This window comes from Cheilinus undulatus, linkage group 13 (genome assembly GCF_018320785.1).
Source record: "Cheilinus undulatus linkage group 13, ASM1832078v1, whole genome shotgun sequence".
NCBI lineage: Eukaryota > Metazoa > Chordata > Actinopteri > Labriformes > Labridae > Cheilinus > Cheilinus undulatus.
Window position 1 is genome coordinate 25,467,053 of NC_054877.1, and position 19,303 is coordinate 25,486,355.

The window sequence follows — 19,303 nt, forward strand, 5'->3', positions numbered from 1 at the left end:
ATCCTTTTCCGCATTGCCTTGTTGCTCCTTATTTGCCATGTTACTTCAGTGGCCTGAATTTAGCTGTGTTTCTCTATAACAACTGGTGTACGCCAAACTATAAAACGAGCGTGCCTGTTCTAAAAACCCCGCGCGCCCCGTTGCTCTCCTCCTCTGCCCCTAGTTGGTTCACCCAGATGGATCAAACTATCCTTAACCAATCGTATTCACTGTCCCTGAGGAAGCAACGATTAGTAGCCAATCAGAGGAGGAGTAAGGCGGACCATGACTGCAGGTTTACCTAAACAGTAAGCCCACTAGCTCTTCAAATGTGTAACCTGGTTTCAGTAAATGGGATCAGGCTGTCGGTCCGTTTGAGTTTATTAAATGTATGTATCGCTATAATCCTCGTGAAACATAAATTTAATCCAGGATGTGCTCGGTTGTTGGATGTTATTCGGGGCACCCAAGTGCACAGCAGGTCAAGTTACCAGAGGATCGGAGGGCACCTTGCCTGGGTTTGGCTTGGGCCCCTAAATTGCCAGGTCTGCCCCTGTTTCAAACCTATTCTTGTAACTTCGTTTTTTTCCCCTCAAGATCTGGGCTTTTATGTTTTAATTATTATCTCCTTCATCAACATTTTTACTTTATCTTCGGCATTTTATTCTTTTTTTTCTTAACATTTAATATCATCTCAATATTGCACTGCCCCCCCCCCCCCCATATATCTCTCCTTTTACAACGTTGACTTTTTCCCTTCAGATTTTCGTGTTCTTTCTCAACCTTTCGCTTTTTTCATGTAAGTGATTAAAAATATTGTCCTGCTCTCCTGTTTTCTTCTCTTAGAAGTTTTGGGGTCTACTCTTAGCACTTCACCTGAGACCCCTCGTGTATTGGCATTGACCGAAAGAAGGGATACGCTTAATATCAAATCACTCGTACCCCGTCGTCAAGCCCCGCCCATCCAGTCTGCCATTATTGTTTGTCACTGTCCTAGCAAAAATGGCTGTTAGCTTATCACTGTTGTGATTTTTTGAACAGGCGAAGACGCCTGGCGTCGTGTGAAAACCCATGTAGTGACTTATAATAACAGACCTTTTACAACCAGGATGTGCTCGGTCGTTGGGTGTTATTCGGGGCGTCTAGGGGCGCAACGGTTCAAGTTACCGGAGGATCCCGAGAGGAGACTGCAGTGGGTCCGGTTTCTTGCTGCAGCCAATAAACAGCGGTTCAAAGAGTCTTCGTGGACTGACATTTCTGTTTGTATTGAGCACTTTAAAGATGACTGTTTTGAAAAACGTTTGAGCGACATGGCCCAGCTAACGTTAAAGCCCACTGCGGTCCCGTCTCTGTTTAACGAATCAGAGGAGCCTGAGGCACATCTGGAGAGCCCTAAGCATGGGGTGAGTCCGTGTTGTAGGAGAAACAATAGATTCTGACTCCCCAAAACAGGTTTTAAAACCCACGTCGAGCATAACGCATTGCCTAATAGTGCAACCCTAGTGTAACGTTAAACGGCTATGCTAGGTTGGGTATATAGTAATAAACGGAGCAACTAACGTGACCTGGTCCAGGCTATGCTGTAATGTGACAGTTATGACCGTTAAACCAGCCTACTTTATTACTAGGGCTTTATGCTATGGACAGAACTATACCTCGATATTTTCAGCTGCAAAGTTACATGCAATACGTCTCTAATTTCCTGTAAAGAAATAAGGTCAACTCTACGTTACAATCACATGGAGTAAGTGTCACACAGGCACTTTCATTGACAGCCACCTGCACAATGTCAACATGTACATGAAAAATGGCCTAAAAAATAAACTACCCCTTTTAAAATAAAGAATTAAATTACTTAAAATTAAATGATAAACATCGTAGTTCCCCATTTGCATCTATATTTCAAAGAGATATTTTGTGGTCAATAACCATATTATTAGTAGAGGTTCTTAGTCTAAATGATCTTTTACTGAACATTAGGCTTGGCATCTGTCTTTCTTTAAATCAAAATACAGTGCTGTGAAAAAGTATTTGCCCCCTTTCTGATCCCTGAGTTTGTTGGAAATTTATCACACTTAAATGTTTCAGTTCAAACCATTTTTTATATTTCACAAAGACAACCCAAGTAAATACAAAATGCAGTATTTGAATGATTATTTAATAAAAAATAAAAAAAATCCAAACCTATCTGGCCCTGTGTGAAAAAGTAATTGCCCCCTAATAACTGGTTGTGCCACCCCTGGCAGCAATAACTGAAATCAAGCGTTTGTGATAACTGGTGATTAGTCTTTGGCATCACTGTGGAGGAATTTTGGCCTACTTTTCTTCACAGAATTGTTTTAACTCAGCCATATTGGAGGGTTTTCCAGCATGAACTGTCCGTTTAAGGTCACACCACAGCATCTCAATTGGATTTAAGTCCAGACTTTGACTTGGCCACTCCAAAACCTTAATTTATTTAATTTAATTAAATTAATTAATTAATTTATTTATTTTGAGCCATTCAGAGGTGGACTTGCTGGTATGTTTCAGGTCGTTGTCCTGCTGCATAACCCAAGAGCGCTTGAGCTTGAGGGCACAAACTGATGGCTGGACGTTGGCCTTCAGGATTTTCTGGTAGACAGCAGATTTCGTTATTCCATTAATCACAGCAAATCAGGCCTGGGTGTAGCCAGTAAAACTGAACTCAGCTTTCCAAAAACTGGTTAATCACAGTTAACTCATGATTTAACAAGGGGGGCAATTACTTTTTTTCACATAGCGCCAGATAGGTTTGGATTTTTTCCCCCCCTTAAAAAATCAAATAATCATTCAAATACTGCATTTTGTATTTACTTGGGTTGTCTTTGTGAAATAAAAAAAATGGTCTGATGATCCGAAACATTTAAGTGTGATAAATATGCAAAAAACATCAGGAATCAGAAAGGGGGCAAATACTTTTTCACAGCAGTGTAAACTAAATAAATAAAAAAAAATGTATTTTTTTGAAAATTTTGAAAATATATTGATATATCCTAGTCTCTACAGGTGCATCTAAAAATAGATGCACCTGTCGTACTCTAACTCCTGTACCCTACCTGACTTAGGTGGTGATAATTCTGTATACTGTTTAGAGTGCTCTCTTTCTCTAATTGAAAATTTGGTGAAATATATTAAAATCTTAAGTTCTTTGAAGCTTAGGATTTTGGATAAGAGAGATTGTATTGTTAAGTATTGAAAAAGGATGACAACCTCTGTGCCTATTAATAAACCACACAGCTACTATATTACTTTTAATTGTTTGCAAGGTTTTGAAAATTAACTTTGTACTTTTTGTTTCTTTGCACAGGAGTCTTCAGAAACAGTTGAACCTGCTGGTCAGAGTGACCTCGTTGAACTGTGTAACAGTTCAGTTTCCAGTTCAGAAGAATCAGTAGTGAGTCCAGCAGGTAAAACAAAGCTTATATGGGCTTTGACGAATACAGTGTAACATCTTCTTTAAACTGTATGGTTGGTAATTTAATTTAATTTAATTTTTTCAGCTTGCCAAGAAAGCCCAGCCCCAAAAAGAATCGCATCTTCTGATAAACCACATGCTATAACATCAGTGCGTGGCCAGACACAAGCAAAAAATGTGAATACTCATCTGCTAAAAGAAAAGTAGGTTTTCATATCAGCTGGTCTTAAAGTGTGTTTATTGTAGCTACTTTGTAACTTCAGATGTTTTTCTAATATGAAATTTCCATGTATCTTTTAGAGCTGCACGTCTCCACATGAAAGGAAAGTATGTTGTAAATGAAAAACGCCTCTTCCAGTTGTTTAATCCAAAGTGCCCTTCATGTGGCAGCAAACTTAAGATGCAGAAGATCACCTATGGGCTGCTCTTCATCTTGAACCAACAGTGCCTTCAGTGCGACTACAAAAACCAGTGGAAAAGCCAGGTCAATGCCAATATCCCTACAGATGAAGAGCTATGCCAGACAGGACATAAAGACGTCTCTTCAGAGAACAAACCGGTAGGACGTGTTAGAACATAACTGGTCATTGCTTAAGATTAATAGACTTATCCTCTTAGTTCTAATTTAAAAAAAATGGTTAAAGGGCCAACTTTCAATTGTTTACTTTGGCACAAGAATGATTTCCATTTCAAAAGTTATGATTTACCAAGGTAAATCAAGAAAGAAATGAAAGAGATCTAGAAAACTGTGCTCTGCTCTGTGCTTGCTTCTCTGACTATTGTTGTTATGTTATTACAGGACAAGCCAACAGATGGCACCCAGAGCAGTATGGCAGATGTCTCTGACATTGTTGCTTCTATTGCTGAGGAAAGCTTCCACATGGAGGAAACAGATGAATCTTGTGATCAGGATGACATGGATTCGGATGAAGATTGGAAGCCAGACGGAGTGTCTGTGCCGGCTCAGCAGAAAACCAGAGAGGAAGAGGAAACTGAAGAGGAGGGGGAAGATGATGAGGGGGATGAAGATTATCCTCCTGTCGCACACAAAGACAGTGAGCTCTGCACAGACTGTGGGAAGTTTTTTAATAAATCAAGGCATCACATATGTGAGCACAAAACTAAACCCTATTCTTGCAACATTTGTGGAAAAAGATTTGAAAGTGATCATGCTCTGAGTCGTCACAGCAGAATACATGATGCAAACTATGAGCACCGGTGTAAATACTGCCATGTTACATTCAAAACAAAGGCAGATAAGCTCTCTCATGAGCAGACCCACATGACTGAAGGAAAACCATACAAATGTCCTGACTGTCCTCAGTCGTTTAGCTCAAATAAGGAACGCAAAGTCCACATTGAGGAGCACAGGGGCCCTCCACAGTTAAAATGCGACTTCTGTGGGATTGAGTTCTGCTGGCCGCTCGCTCTCCGGAGACACTTAGCTGTGCACACAGGAGAGAAACCGTACAAGTGTTCAGTTTGTGACCGTGGCTTTAACCAGGCGAGCCACCTGAAATCTCACATGCGCCTGCACACAGGGGAGAGGCCTTTTAAGTGTCAGCATTGTGACAAATGCTTTAATCACAATGTGAGCTTGAAGAGTCACATCCAGCGTTACCACACATCCATTTCTGGAGATGAACTGAATTATGGGAACAAAAGTGAAACCTTATCCTCAGATTCAGGAATTGGAAATGTTGAAGTAAAACAGGAAAGAGATGAGGGGGTGGTAGAGGAGTTCATATGTAAACCTAAATGGAAAAAAAGGGGCACAGGGAGACCATTAGGAAGGCCAAGAAGTGAGGAAACACCAACAAAGACTTCAAAACAGCGGGGTCAGAGGTCAAAGAGAACACAGTGCCATGAAGAAAGTGGTGATGAGCAGAGTTACTGTGACATGCCCTGGGATGTTGCTGGATTAATAAAAAAGGCGAACAGTGGAAAGAGCCCAGCAAAACGCAGAGGAAGACCAAGGAAAAACCCAGAACCCTTTTCTTAAAATACATCATGGCTGAAATTTTGATTTTATTTAAATAACTGTGAAAAGAAGTTAATATTTTATGGGGGACTCCTGACGGATTTGCTTGAAAACATGCGGGGTCCACTTTTAATCAACTACTTTTTACTGTTATTTAACTGATTACAAAATACTTCTGTACTCTGATGTTGGATGTTTAGGTTATGGAATTTACTTGTAACAATGTAAATTAAATAGGGCTGATTTTAAGTGCTAGTGTTCCTTTATGTTGCTGCATTATACGCTTTATGCATCACATAGAAGAATATGTAGTGTTCACTTACTTGTCAGTTGCATCACACATACTACTGAGAGGTAAAGAAAATCTACTTCTGCTGTATTATCTAGACTTCAAGATATTTATTGTCATGTGCCCAACAGTTACGTAGGATAATCAGTGCCAATAAAATTCTTAAGTCTAAGTCCTTCTGCAGCAGTGCTGAAAATATGTTTTTAAACTCACACAGTTCAACAGAGTTTATATAAAGGGTAGACAGTAGATAGTCAAGAGTAAGAAGAAGGGCAGGCACCGAGGGATGAATAATCAAGCACACCTAGATCCCAAAAAGAAAAACGGTGGGGTTTGGAATCCGAGGTCACCCTTAATACCTGATATGCATTAAGGGTGATTAAATGAGGCTAACAATAAAAAGTAAGTCAAGGCTTATGGGGGCTACAAAGTCAGTGAGATAGCTTCATTTGTCCTTCTTTATCACAAGTACTATTTAAAAAGTACTTTTATATAATAGTGACTTCTCTTATAACATTGTTATTAATTGAAATTACAATACACAAACACTTCTTTGTACCATGATAGCCATGGATATCCTATTAATCAGTTATGGAGTGCTTGCCCTTGTTCTCCCTTTTGATGTAGTATTAGAGGCTTCTGCTCTATCACAACTGTTTGTCATTGGTAAGGCATTGATAAGCTATCCGGCTTCTTCCCCAAATGATGCCTGCAGTAAATGAGAAAGATTTGGTCATTCGTGATTTACACACTTAAAATACGAAAATCTGTATGCTTTAATGGTTATTAAAGGCCCAAATCCAATAGCAAGTAAATTATGCATAAAAGGATGTGATTTCAGAATAATGATTGGTATATTAAAATTTCAAAACAAAATTTTAGGTGCATATGAGTGTCTGATCAGATTCTTTTTGTGCCCCATCTGTGAGCAGAGATGTCATAAACTGGCATCACAACCTTATGTGCATATTTAACCATCTTAATTTAGATTATTTTAAACTTTTAAAATGTTTTTGAATGTGTCAAAAATCAAGAGGGGTCTTGCTGTATACCGTACATCTCTTATGGCCATTTTCACAGACCGTTTATCTGAGGCACTACATCTCAGAAAGGAAGTGCTCTAATTTTTTCATTTATTCATAAACAAAGTTCAAACATACTTGACTAAGAAACATTGCATAATAAGATAGAAAAAAAGTTCAAATGTCAAATCTAGGATTAAATTGTGTATAGACCAGTTTTAGAGGTTGATATGGTGAAGTAAAGAGTAGTAGTAGAAAGGTGGCTCACTTTAGCTTCGTTAGCATAGCTACACTAGCTATGTAACTAATGTTACTGCATAGGCCAATGTAGGTAAGTCAGCTTTAGCAATGTGAGCTTTAACAAACTGCTAAAGCTAACGTAGCTATACAGATAATGTATTTGTGTGGCTTACATAGCAGCTTTGCGAGCTTAGCTTTAGCTATTGACACCCCTATGGAAGGGTAACTCAGAGAGTTTTGGATGGATTTTGATGACATTTTCAGGAAATGTCAGAAATGGCATAAGGAAGAACTGATTACATTTTGGGATCATGGTCTGGATCCAGGAATTTTTTGAAGGATTCTGTACTATTGGTAGATAGGGCTAATGGTGGAGGTCTGCGCTCTCCAAGTGCTTTTTTAGTTTAGTGTTTTGTAATTAGATTGTGCAGGTCAGGATTTTCACTTTTGGTATGCTAACCATTACCTTAACTCTTATCTTAGCCCTAAACAGAAGTTTAATCAGGTTTTACTGAGAAGCTTTGAAGTGTGTGTTTTTGTTCTGAGATATACGGCATCTCAGATGAACGATCTGTGAGACTGGCTTTAAAAGATGTTCAGTCTACAGTGAGACTGTCTTGGAAAATCTGTTAACATGCAAGGAGACTACAGTTCCTGCTGTTACAGAGCGATCGCTGGCTTAAAGTCAGTTGAAACACAATAACAGTCTGACATTTGACCACTATAATCCTCTCTAGCTTTGGCCTTAAGACAGAGAGCTCTTCTTTAACAATCTTTTATCAATTGAGGATTAAAGAAAACGTATGGTAAATTAAGGCCTTTTAATTATTTGATGCACAAAACACAACACAATATTGTTTAATTGCGTTGCTACCATTATTTTCTAACCATAGACCATTTAAAGGGGACATATTATGCGAAAATTACTTTTTCAGGCTTTTCTAACAAAATATGGGCCCCTGGCCTATCCACAATCCCCTCAAATACCAGAACCTTCCCCCAACCCCGTTGAATACGACTCTTCAAAATAGCTGGATCATTCCTTGATATCGAACTCCTCTGTCAGGGTTGTGCCATTATATTCAGATGCTGCAAGTATTGTAAACATTAAGTAAGTAAAAGTAAATCTTCAGGTGTTCAGGCCTGCATCTATATTGATTCTGAACAGAAAAGTGATTGTGAAAGGGTGAGGACCCCTAAATGACCCAGAAAACAGGAAACGATGCACATACTGTGGAAAGTTTTACGATGAATGAAAACATAATAACTAGAAAAGCGCTCGGAGAGCGCAGACCTCCACCATTAGCCCTATCTCCCAATAGTACAGAATCATTTAAAAAATTCCTGGATCCAGACGGTGATCCGGATCACTCCCAAAATCTAATCAGTTCTTCCGTATGCCATTTCTGACATTTCCTGGAAATTTCTTTAAAATCCATCCCTGACTTTTTGAGTTATGTTGCTAACAAACAAACAAACTAACAAACCCTGCCGATCACATAACCTCCTTGGCGGCGGTAACAACTTTATTTGTATAGCACTTTTAAAATAAGGTTCACAAAGAGCTTCAACATGCAGAAAAACAAAGCAGCAGAACCCAAAATAAAGTAGAAAGCCAGCAAAATAACATCAGATACCTAAACAACGTCAAGAGAACCCTGAAGGTAAAATAACCTAAACTAGACAAAACCACAATCTACATATCAAATCAAAACAATATTATTACCCAGAGATCATGAGACGTCATCAGTACTAAAATATCCCAAGAACTCAGAGATCCTGAGAAATAATATGAATTCACGGCATGAGTACCCAGCCAACACAGGTACCCAAATACAAAACCTGAGACCACGAGGATCCACGTTTTAATGAGTAATTAAAAGAAGCAATAAAAAGCAAATACATTCAGAGAGCTAAAATAATAAAGGAAAGAGGAAAGTAAAAGCATAAGTTTGAGGAAGGAAAACAAAAGAAGTGATACAAAAACCAATAAGATCATCCTAAATAAAGATAACAAATCATGATTAATAGGTAATTAAAACAATAAGAGTAAAAGACATCAATACACATTAAAATACATAATAATAGTAATAATAATCAAAGGCAGATAGAAAAACACAGAGAAGATTAAAGGAATAGGAAGATTTAAAAGAACACTACATCACAAAAAACAGATCTATAAAAGTGGGTTATAAGAAGTGATTTAACAGAAGCCACTGATTCTGCGTTCCTTATCTTCTCTGGCAGGTTGTTCGAAAATTGAAAGGTCCTGATGGAGAATGCTCAGTCACCTATGGATTTTAAGTCTTGACTTTGGAACAACCAGGAGGCCCCCACCATCAAAAATTTGAGCACTAAGTAAACCCCATTCTTACAGTATTTGTGGGAAAGATCCAACAGTGAGATTACTTTATTTTTTCATAGCAGAATCCATGACAAAAGTTCCACACCTCTACAAATTTTGACATGTACCGTTAAAAAAATGAATTATATCACTGTATATTGAAAGGGCCAGGAATTTAGTAGTCAGAGACCTTACCCTAACCCTTATTCAATCAGGGATGAGATTGACATGCAAGAAATTGGTGTTAATATTATAAATAAAACACAGGTAATTAATGGGTTAAATACCACGAGTGCAATGTGAGGAAAATATATAAACATTATATAATAAAACAATAAACATTAATGGAATTTTGGTAGAACGGACACCTAGTGTTTAAAAGCTCAACACCCCCATCTGCTGCTGTCTTTTGGGACTTCTGAGTAGACACGTCAAAAATAGTTTAGCACTTAACCTTACAACTAAAAGTGTATATTACGTCTTTTAAAGTAGTGATCATATAAAACCGAATAATTCTGTTAGGGGGTGTGAGGAGCTTCCGCATCGCACGCAGTGGTTCGCTCTGTTTCAGCGCTGTTTTCAGACCAGTTGTGGGGTTGTCTCTGGATATGTCTTACAGTTTCGTCTTCTGGCCTCAAAAATGTGTGTGACAAGGTTAAGAAGCCAGTAGAGTGAGTCTGACCCCAAAAAAGAAAGCACTGTAGTACGTAAAGTGGTTGAACATCAAACCGGGACACGCTTGAAATCAAATCAGGCCAACCTGCGGCCGGAAGCCCCGCCCATCCAAACACTAGCAGAAACGGCTAACAGTTAGCTTGTTGCTGTTGGCCTGGTAAACTAGTCAGCCTCGACCTGTAACTTTTACGCATCCTGGACTTTAATCAGTGTTTAAAGTTCAAGGGGGAAAAAACAAATCCAGCATGTGCTCGGTCGTTGGATGTGAGTCTTGGCGTCGCGGTGTACAGCGGTACAAATTACCAGAAGACCCAGAGAGGAGACTGGAGTGGGTTCAGTTTCTGTTTGAGGTCAATGGACAGCAGCTCCAGGAGTCAAACTGGACCGATATCACAGTTTGTAGAGATCACTTTATTAAAGACTGTTTTGAAAATCCAACTTCTTTGCCTGACATTGATCAGCTTTCGTGTAGTGCAGTCCCAACTTTGAAAAGGAAGATAGGGCCAGACAAGCCTCCTCGTCCTCGTGCAAAGCCAGCTCGTAAGGTAAGTCTGCACTGCAGTTGCAACATCAGTTTTAATCCTCTGATCAACATATCGCCGGGGTTTTCCAGTATAAATATCCGAAGTTCAGCTTATCATTGCTGTGGTTTAATAATCTAGTATACTAAGATACTTAAACAGATGATCTCCACTATTTCGGTAATCAGTGGTACAGAAAAGAGTATTGTAGGTCACATGGGTTACATCTTCAGAGCAAAACATTAGCTATGTTTACATGGACTACTTGGAATCGAAATAAATGCCTGATCTGAATAAAGTGCTTCATATGAACACATCATTCGGAATAAAATCCTCCGATTCGGCTCATTCAGAAATAAATTTTATTCCGAAAGACAGGGATGGTTTATACCGATATTTGTTCAGCGTATATAAAAAAGGTCTGATCGTCTCAGTTAGGGGTGAGTTTTGTCTTACTGCGCATGTCTGCCCCCCGGATCAGACAGAAAAATTGCGGGAGCAAATCAAAACTGTTTTACTGCCGAGACAGCGTTTTTACTCGAAACTGTAAAAGAGCACCAAATTGTTGATCAGACTGTGTAAAGTACAGACACGAAGTAGTGGAACAATCCAATATTTCGCGCGAGTAGGAGTTCAAACAACACTGTTGATTTTTTTAACAGCACTGTTGAAATGCCTGACTGAAATGTGTGTTCTAGCAGTGATTTTGTCATTGTTGTCACATATATACAGTGCTTAACACATTTATTAGACCACCTGTCATAAAAACGAGAAAAATAATTTAGAAATCTTTCAAAAACTTGTTTAAAACTAAAAATGTTATTGTTATTTATTTGGCAAATAACAAACTGAAACAACTATATAGTCCCTTTTCAAACAGAATAACCAAGAAACTTCATATTTTGTATGGCCTCCTTTGGCCTTGATAACAGCTTGCATTCTTGCTGCCATTGTTTTTGTGTACTTTTCCACAGTCTCTTTTGTTATTGAGTTCCACCTAGTTTCTAGCTGTTCCCACAGACTTGCTTCAGATGAAACTTTAGTGCTTCAGGCTTTGAATCTACTAAATCCCAAATTTGTTCAGTAGGATTCAAATCTGGACTTTGACTTGGCCAATCCATCAGTTCCAGTACTCCAGATACTTTTTTCTTGGTCAAATAGTCTCTGCACAGCTTTGAAGTATGCTTGGGGTCATTGTCTTGTTGGTATATGAACTTATGCTGCTGTCTTGGCCAGGACTCCCTTGTAAAAGAGATTTTTGTGTCTCAATGGGAATAAATCCTGGTTAAATAAAGGTTAAATAAAAAATAAATACGAACCCACGACCAATCAGATTCAGTCCAGAAAGGATTCATGATGCACTAAGATGTTGAGGTAGACGTTCTTGTTCATGAGACCGTAGATTTTCACTAATTTGCCCATGCCGTATCCACAAATGGAACCCCATACCATAATGGAATCTCCACCGTGTTTCACTGTGAGTGCAGTGCGTCTGGCATCAGAACATTCTCCAGCTTTTGCGGACATAAACACCACGATGCTGACCGAAGAGTTCAAACTTGGACTCGTCCGTCCAGAGTACCTTCTTCCAGTCATCAACAGTCCAGTGTTTGTGCTCCCTGGCAAATCTGAGGCGTTTCTGGATGTTTGCAGGCCTCAATAATGGCTTCTTAGCAGCTATTCTTCCCTTTAAGCCTTGTTCCATCAGTTGTCTGCTTATGGTCATTCTGGAGACTTTCTCAGACTCTGATCTAGAAGCATTCATCTCTGCCTGAAGATCAGCAGTGGTCTTCCTTCTGTCTCTAGTACTTAAAATCTTGAGGTGTCTGACATCTGCTTCAGTTAACTTTGGTTTCCTGCCTCTTCCTTGGCGCATTTTGTAAGTACCAGTCTCTGCAATTGACTCCAGAGCATACTTAACCACACTGTGAGAACACTTTATGTCTTTCCCTATTTGTCTCAGAGACCATCCAGTAACATGAAGTGCTTTAATGCGGACTCTTTCATTTTCAGTGAGCTCTCCACGTTTTACCATTTTGAACAGGAATGAGGAATTTCAAACTGAATTCACCTTCTTATACCCAAATTTGAGCCAGCTCACTGGGCTTCTCTGAGAAGTCAGAAATTAATCAAGCATAACATTCAACCAGTAAAACTCATTTTTCTGTTCAGGAATGCAAGTTAATAACTATAATTTGACATATTAATCAAGAATTTTAATAATGTGCTTCACTATTTTTTTGGTTTTTTTACAAATCAGTAAATTTGAAAATTCATGGATAACAATAATAATGATATTTTAGCATTAAAAATATCATTTGCGTTAAAGAGCTTCTACATATTGGTGTATTAACCATTGCAGAAACATAAAAAATGATTTTGGTAATTACCAATGTTGTTAATTTAGGACAGCTGTGGCATAAACCTTACTTTGGGTGGTGGTCTAATAAATTTGTTAAGCACTGTATATATATTTTGCCAAATTTATTGTATCTGTTTCCCTACATTTTTAAGTGTTGAGTGGAGATGAAGCCCTGAGCGACGTCGTCTCCCCTTCTGCTTTCCTTTATCGCATCTGATTGGTTAATAGTCACAGACAGAAACAAATGCATCGACAGACACATTGATTCAACCACACAGCCCTTGAGAACGGTGAGGAGAAAATGTCCTCCCTTTATTCTGTGTGCTTTTGTGCAGGGAGGGGAGACATTACTACAAGAAACGCACAAAAACCTCTTCTCTGCACAAAAAAGCTTTTGATGTGGCCCTCTGCTCTCATTTTAGGAAGAAAAGTGGTCCAGTTCAATTCTTCCTGGCAAATTTTCAGTAGATTTGACAAGCAGTATGACGCTGCTCATGTCAGAGCATTTTTATTCTGATTAAAAGTATATTACATGAGCACACTCATCTGAATTATTCTGATTAGAACAAATTCAATCGGATTGTGATAAAAATGCCTATGTAACCGCAGCTTCTCAATGCTTCTCTATAACTGTGAGTAAGCCTACCATACATATCTGGAATCATGCATTTGTGATTGTACATAATGTTAAATCAGAGCTGCTGTCTGCTTTCATACAAAGGTGAAACATACAAAATGTTGTCATGCTATAAGGTGCTTCTGATGGAATGATCAGCTTTCTGTAACTGTGAACTTTTATCATTTGTTCAGGGGCCTGTATACACAGATGTTGATTGTCAGTGTGACCTTGAAACAGGTAATAGTCCAACTCCCTACTGAATCCAAATGTGACAGTTTAGAGACTACATATGTTGTTAACAAAAATCTAAAAACATGCTGTAACATTTTATTTTAAAGGTTCTCAACCTGATTCTTCAAATGCTATTTCTGCTGGATCTGACACAGGAAAGTGAGTGATATTTAAAAAATATTTCTCTTATTTTCTTTACATTGTAAAATTATTGCTGCCTTTTCAAATCCTTGTTCTGCTTTCAGTGCTGTATATCTACCCACCAAACGAAAGTTTGCTGTGAATGAAAGCTGCCTTCTTGAGCTGTTTCGCCACAAGTGCCCATCATGTGACTCTAAACTTCAGACAGAGAAAATCACCCATGGCTGGCTCACCATCTTGAGCCAGCACTGCCTTGAGTGTGACTACAGATACAAATGGAAAAGCCAGATTGATGCCAGCATCCCACCAGCTGTAGAACAGCACCTTACAGGAGGCACAGAAGTCACTCCAGAAACCGAACAGGTATGACTCAGACGTACTGCAGCAAATGCCCACATTCTTTCTGAGTTTGGAGCTCAAGAAGGTCATGGTGTTTTTTTTTTAACATTTCCTCTTCATAGAGGAAGGCTCAGCTATATGATGTTACAGAATTATGTGTTCACAGTTAAGCTGGGTTAATACTTCTGCACGGTTTCTGGACCCACCGCCACATTTCCTGCTTGTTTTAGGGAGGGAGGCCATCAGGAGAGACGGCAGAAGGGCTTTATCGACTGTTTAGAGTCAGCATTGCGTTCTTTGTAACAGGTTCACTTTTTTAGAAACGTATCTGTTTGGTATTCCCACTTTTCTTATTCTTTGGCAAAGACTATTTTGTTGTACATTAACAGAATATTGTCAAATTCTTTTGCTATTGATGATTTCACCACTCAGTGTCACTGTTTTTATTTTACACTAGCTGTAGATTAAACATGTAGACTTAATTTATAATCTGATCATGATGCTTTGTCAAATTTAACACTATATTTTCATTGCTGTTTGCAAATGGATGACACTTAACACATGATATTCTGTTTACTCATTTTTTTGTTCAGAGGCATAATAGCAACAAAAACTGTAACAAAACATCAAGGAACAAAGCTTTGCACTGAGTCGTCACATTAAGTTTAAACATAAGTTCTGTGACAAAATTTTGGTTAGTTTCGATGCTATGTTCTGCTAGTTGAGATAAAAATTAAGTCTGACCCTGTAAACACACAGGATCTATGTGCGCCATCCTTGGTTTGCCTTAGTTTTGCTCTGTTTGATGGTGTGGGTTCTTGTCTACTGGGCAGGTAGTGGTGTTTTAGGCTGGAACAACAGACCTACGTCAGCACCCTTATATAGCACCCTTTTATCTTATTCTAAAATTCCACTATATTGCTTTTCAAAAGTATTTTGTGTCATTTTGGATTTTTCTATTGTCTTGAAAAGGGGCCATCAACTTCCATTTTGAAGACAGACCTTAAAGTAGTTGGACGATTTAACATAAACTTAACCATGAAAAAAGGAACTAGTTATGTACTGAAGTGGAAATAAATGAACAGTAAAAAAGTAAATGTTCGATAACACATGATTCAGATGAAATTTGATTGGTCCTCTAAGCAGTCTGGGAGTTTTTTAAACTAAAATGAGACATTAGAGAGCAATGGTTGACTCGTTTTACATCGCTGTGGCTGCAGGGAGATGCTGATGTAGCTTAATCAAAGTTTTTTGAGGTGGACAATAAAGCATGAGAAGCGTTTATGCTGACTAAAGCCTAATGCAGGGTTAAATTAAAACAAACACTGTTCAGTCGTAATTCTTGTCTATATTTCTTCTTGCAGGAAATGATGACGGACAACAACCCTCGAGACAGATTTTTCTCTGCAATTGTGTCTTTGAGTGATGAAGAAGGTTGTCCTTTAGAAGAAGAAGAGGAAGATGATGATGATGGTGGTGGTGCAACTTCAGATAGAGACTCGAATCCGGACAAGGATTTTTTGCTGGCTGAAGAGCTAGAAAACGTTTTTGAAGAAGAGAGTGAAGAGGAGTATGAAGATGAAGAGGACGAGGACTGGGAGGAAGAAGAAGGAAGTTCTGATTCCCAAAGTGGCCGAGGAATGAAAAAGCTCTGCCCAGAGTGTGGAAGTTTTTTTTACACTCACAAGCCTCACACATGTGAGTACAAAATCAAACCTTTCTCCTGTAACATTTGTGGCAAAAGATGCGTCACTGAGCTTTCCCTGCACGTTCATAGCAGGATCCATGATGAAAACTACGAACACCCGTGCAAATACTGCTGGGTGACTTTCAGAACAAAAACGGACAAACTTAAACACGAGCAAGTTCACCAAGACAACAAAGATTGTTACAACTGTCGCAAATGTCCGATGACATTTACCACCAGTAAAAAACGCAGAACCCACATGTCACAACACAAAAAGGAGGGGTTCAAATGTGGAGTTTGTGAGCTTGAATTTCCCAAGAAGCAGCATCTTCTCAGACACTCTGTTGTGCACACAGGAGAGAAGCCGCACAAGTGTACAGTTTGCGAGCGTGCCTTCGCCCAGGCGAGCCACCTGAAGTCTCACATGCGCCTCCACACAGGAGAGAGACCTTTTAAGTGCCAGCATTGTGACAAATGCTTTAACCACAATGTGAGCTTAAAGAGTCACGTCCAGCGCTACCATGCGGGAAGCTCTGGGCCTAAAAGTAACAAACGAAAGAGAGAAAAGAGGGAAACTGACTCTGCTGATGCTGACACCAATGGTAATGGAAAAGGCTCAGAGTCTGAGGTAGATGGAGATGGAGAGAACGATGCAGAGGAGATGCCAAAAATTAAACGGAGGTGGAGGCGCACCGGTAGACCCAAAGGACGACCGAAGAAAAACATAGAGGGTTCAAACAATAAGACAACGAAACAAAAGGGGAAAAAGTCAAAGAAAATGGCTTCCAGCTTTGAGGAAAGTGATGAAGAGCAATCAGAAAGTGACATGTCCTGTGACTCAGCAGAAGAAGAAGAGACAACGAGAAAAAGCAAAGGGAGGTCAAAAAGAGGACCAGACAAAGACAGTGACTCTGATTTTAACCCAGAAGAGGAAATGAAGGGAAAGAGCAGCACAAAGACCTCAGGCAAACAGAGGGGCAGAACGAAGAAGAAGAAACAAGAGGTGTGAAAGATAATCAGACATTTGTGTTTAAGAGAAGCCATTGAAATTGGAGGGCTGTATAAGTATTAATTTCTCTTGGATATAGTGAGTAAACAGTTGGACAATGAGAACCATGAAACCCACATAAGCCACTAACCTAGCAGCCATTGTATACAACCATTCACACAACATCTAACCCCCCCCTTGACTATCACAAATTCATGCTTGGTTGGCAGAAGAGCGAAAACATCTTTTCCTTTATGATAAGCTTTTAGTTTTTTTCAGTACATCTTATCCCTGCCTGTAGCCACGGCCTCATTCTCCTTAAACAATGCCGATTGGTCCGAACAATGTTCGGATCAACACAAACGTTGGGGATTGGTGATTTTCAAGATGGATTTGCCTGCTAACAGAGATGGAGTCTTGCAAATCCATCTGCTTTGCAAGATGAAATCTTAACTGCTTTCAGCATCAAACTTTGTTCTCACTTTGTAAACACTGCAGTCAAAAGTCAAACACCACAGAGCAGCCATTAAACACTACAGAGAAACCGCTGTGGTCAGTGGTCGCTTCAGGAAAAGTTCATTTTTGAATCAGTAGAAAGATGGCAAATAAGCCATGTTCATGACAATGATTGATACAATTGCAAGTTTTCCTAAATAGATTTTTATGGACAAAATCTTTGGCACACCTGGAGAAGTATTTACAACTTAGTATGTTAAATGGCAGTGGGAGATTTTTCAGCCAGCGTCCGTCATTTTCATTCTATTAAAAGAACAAGGACTATCACAGTTACTAGGGGTGCACAAAATTTGATTTTTGATAATATCCAAGACACCAACATTCAGTCCTCAAAAACGGTCAGTCCTTAAAACACACAGTTTAAAGTTTTTGGGATGTATACATTTCAGTCTTTGAAATAGACTTTGAAAAAGTCTTTAGCTGACGTACAGTAGTTCTAGTTTTCCAGACTAAAACTCCACAAATGTGTTTGATTGCACACCCCTAATTTACAGCTGATATAGGCTGATTTTTACTTCCAAAATATTGATTTAAAATATTAGCAGAAATGTTGATATCTGCAGACACAATAATTCAGTTTTTAGGCTAACATGTCCAACTTGTCCACTATTCGCACCACTTCTCTAGCCACTTCTCACACATTTTTGTCACTTTAGGCCCTTTATTGACATTTTTTGCAATTTCTCCACTATTTTGCCACTTTTATTTCCACTTTCACTCCACTTTTGATTTCAATTCAGAAATTTTAATAACCGCTAATACAATCATTGACTTTTTAAGCTAATATCTGCCAATACTGATATTATTCAGATGATATTGTGCTTCCCTAGAAACTTTAGTTCTTGGGGTTGGTCCTCCTCTCTGTCTCCTACCACCTCTCTCTCTCCTCCTACCGAGACTCACAGATTGTCTCCATCTATTTTTGATATAAACTTTAGCTCACTTTACCTCTCTGAACTGGCCTAAAGTGGTTCCACATCACAAGGACAAGTGTTTTCAGTTTTGATGGGCTGTGTTGAAACAGTGACAACTTTGCTTACATCCTGTCTATCTTCTGCCCCCCAGTGGTTACTATCATGCATCGCATGTGCATCACAATGCAAAATGTGTTTTAGAGAGTAAGATTGTTTTTATTGTTTTGCAAAAAAACAAATGAGCTTTGCAAGTTATGGCTAATAAGGTAAAAGTATTTAAGGTTCTACCAACAGAGGGGCTGATTTGATAAATTACTTTAGGCAACTGAACATTTGGCTCAGAGAATAGGAAAGAGTATTTTAGCAACTGTAAAAAACTAAGTATTGGGTAAGTGGTTTACATAAGTACTAATTACAGAAAATTTGGGAACAAAATGTAGTAAAAAGGGTTTAACTTTTTTCTTTTTTTTATACATTTTTGTGGGGTTTTATGCCTTCAGTCAGTGAGGAGGAAAGTGGGTAGAAGTGGATTAGGCAATAAGAGAATGAAGGAGAGACGCACAGGAAAAGAGCCAGGCCATCCACAACCCGAAACAAAGGGTTGTAACTGTTTAGTAAATGTGTTCTCCACCCTTGTAATTATTTTAGTTTCAAGTTTAATTTTGTTTAATGTTTCATATTTACACTTCTAAGGTTCATTCACAGCTTTGTGGCACAGCCGGTGTTCGAACATTCACTCTAAATGGTAAGACTATGTCACTCATTTGAGTTATCGATCTGTTTGTAAGGATATCAGTCAAGTTTCTGGTGAATTGCTGCTTCATATTTGGTTTTATAAATAAATGATAATATTAAACATTGTACATGTCTCTGCTATTGATACTCTTTACACAGTGCCTTTTAGAATTGGCACAAAAATAAAGGGGGTCCTTTGGGTTGACTTGTACGTTTTGAATCCTTTCCTGATGTTCATTTGAAACCAGTGCCTGATTGTAATATATACATTTCAGGTGACAATT

At 38.8% G+C, this 19,303-nt stretch overlaps 2 protein-coding genes across 2 annotated transcripts; both read left to right on the forward strand.

Moving 5' to 3' along the window:
* The first annotated feature begins 975 nt into the window (after positions 1–975).
* LOC121520453 (zinc finger protein 37 homolog) lies at positions 976–5,797 on the forward strand. The gene is made up of 5 exons (XM_041803910.1): positions 976–1,382; positions 3,308–3,407; positions 3,501–3,618; positions 3,716–3,974; positions 4,215–5,797. Exons 1-5 carry the CDS (start codon positions 1,089–1,091, stop codon positions 5,415–5,417), a joined length of 1,974 nt encoding a protein of 657 aa, XP_041659844.1. The 5' UTR covers positions 976–1,088; the 3' UTR covers positions 5,418–5,797.
* Positions 5,798–8,468: 2,671 nt separating this feature from the next.
* Positions 8,469–19,135, forward strand: LOC121520574 (zinc finger protein 888-like). Its single transcript, XM_041804088.1, has 5 exons — positions 8,469–10,511; positions 13,660–13,705; positions 13,807–13,858; positions 13,945–14,203; positions 15,544–19,135. The coding sequence occupies exons 1-5, from the start codon at positions 10,212–10,214 to the stop codon at positions 16,873–16,875; spliced, it is 1,989 nt and encodes a 662-aa protein (XP_041660022.1). The 5' UTR covers positions 8,469–10,211; the 3' UTR covers positions 16,876–19,135.
* The last annotated feature ends 168 nt before the right edge of the window (positions 19,136–19,303 follow it).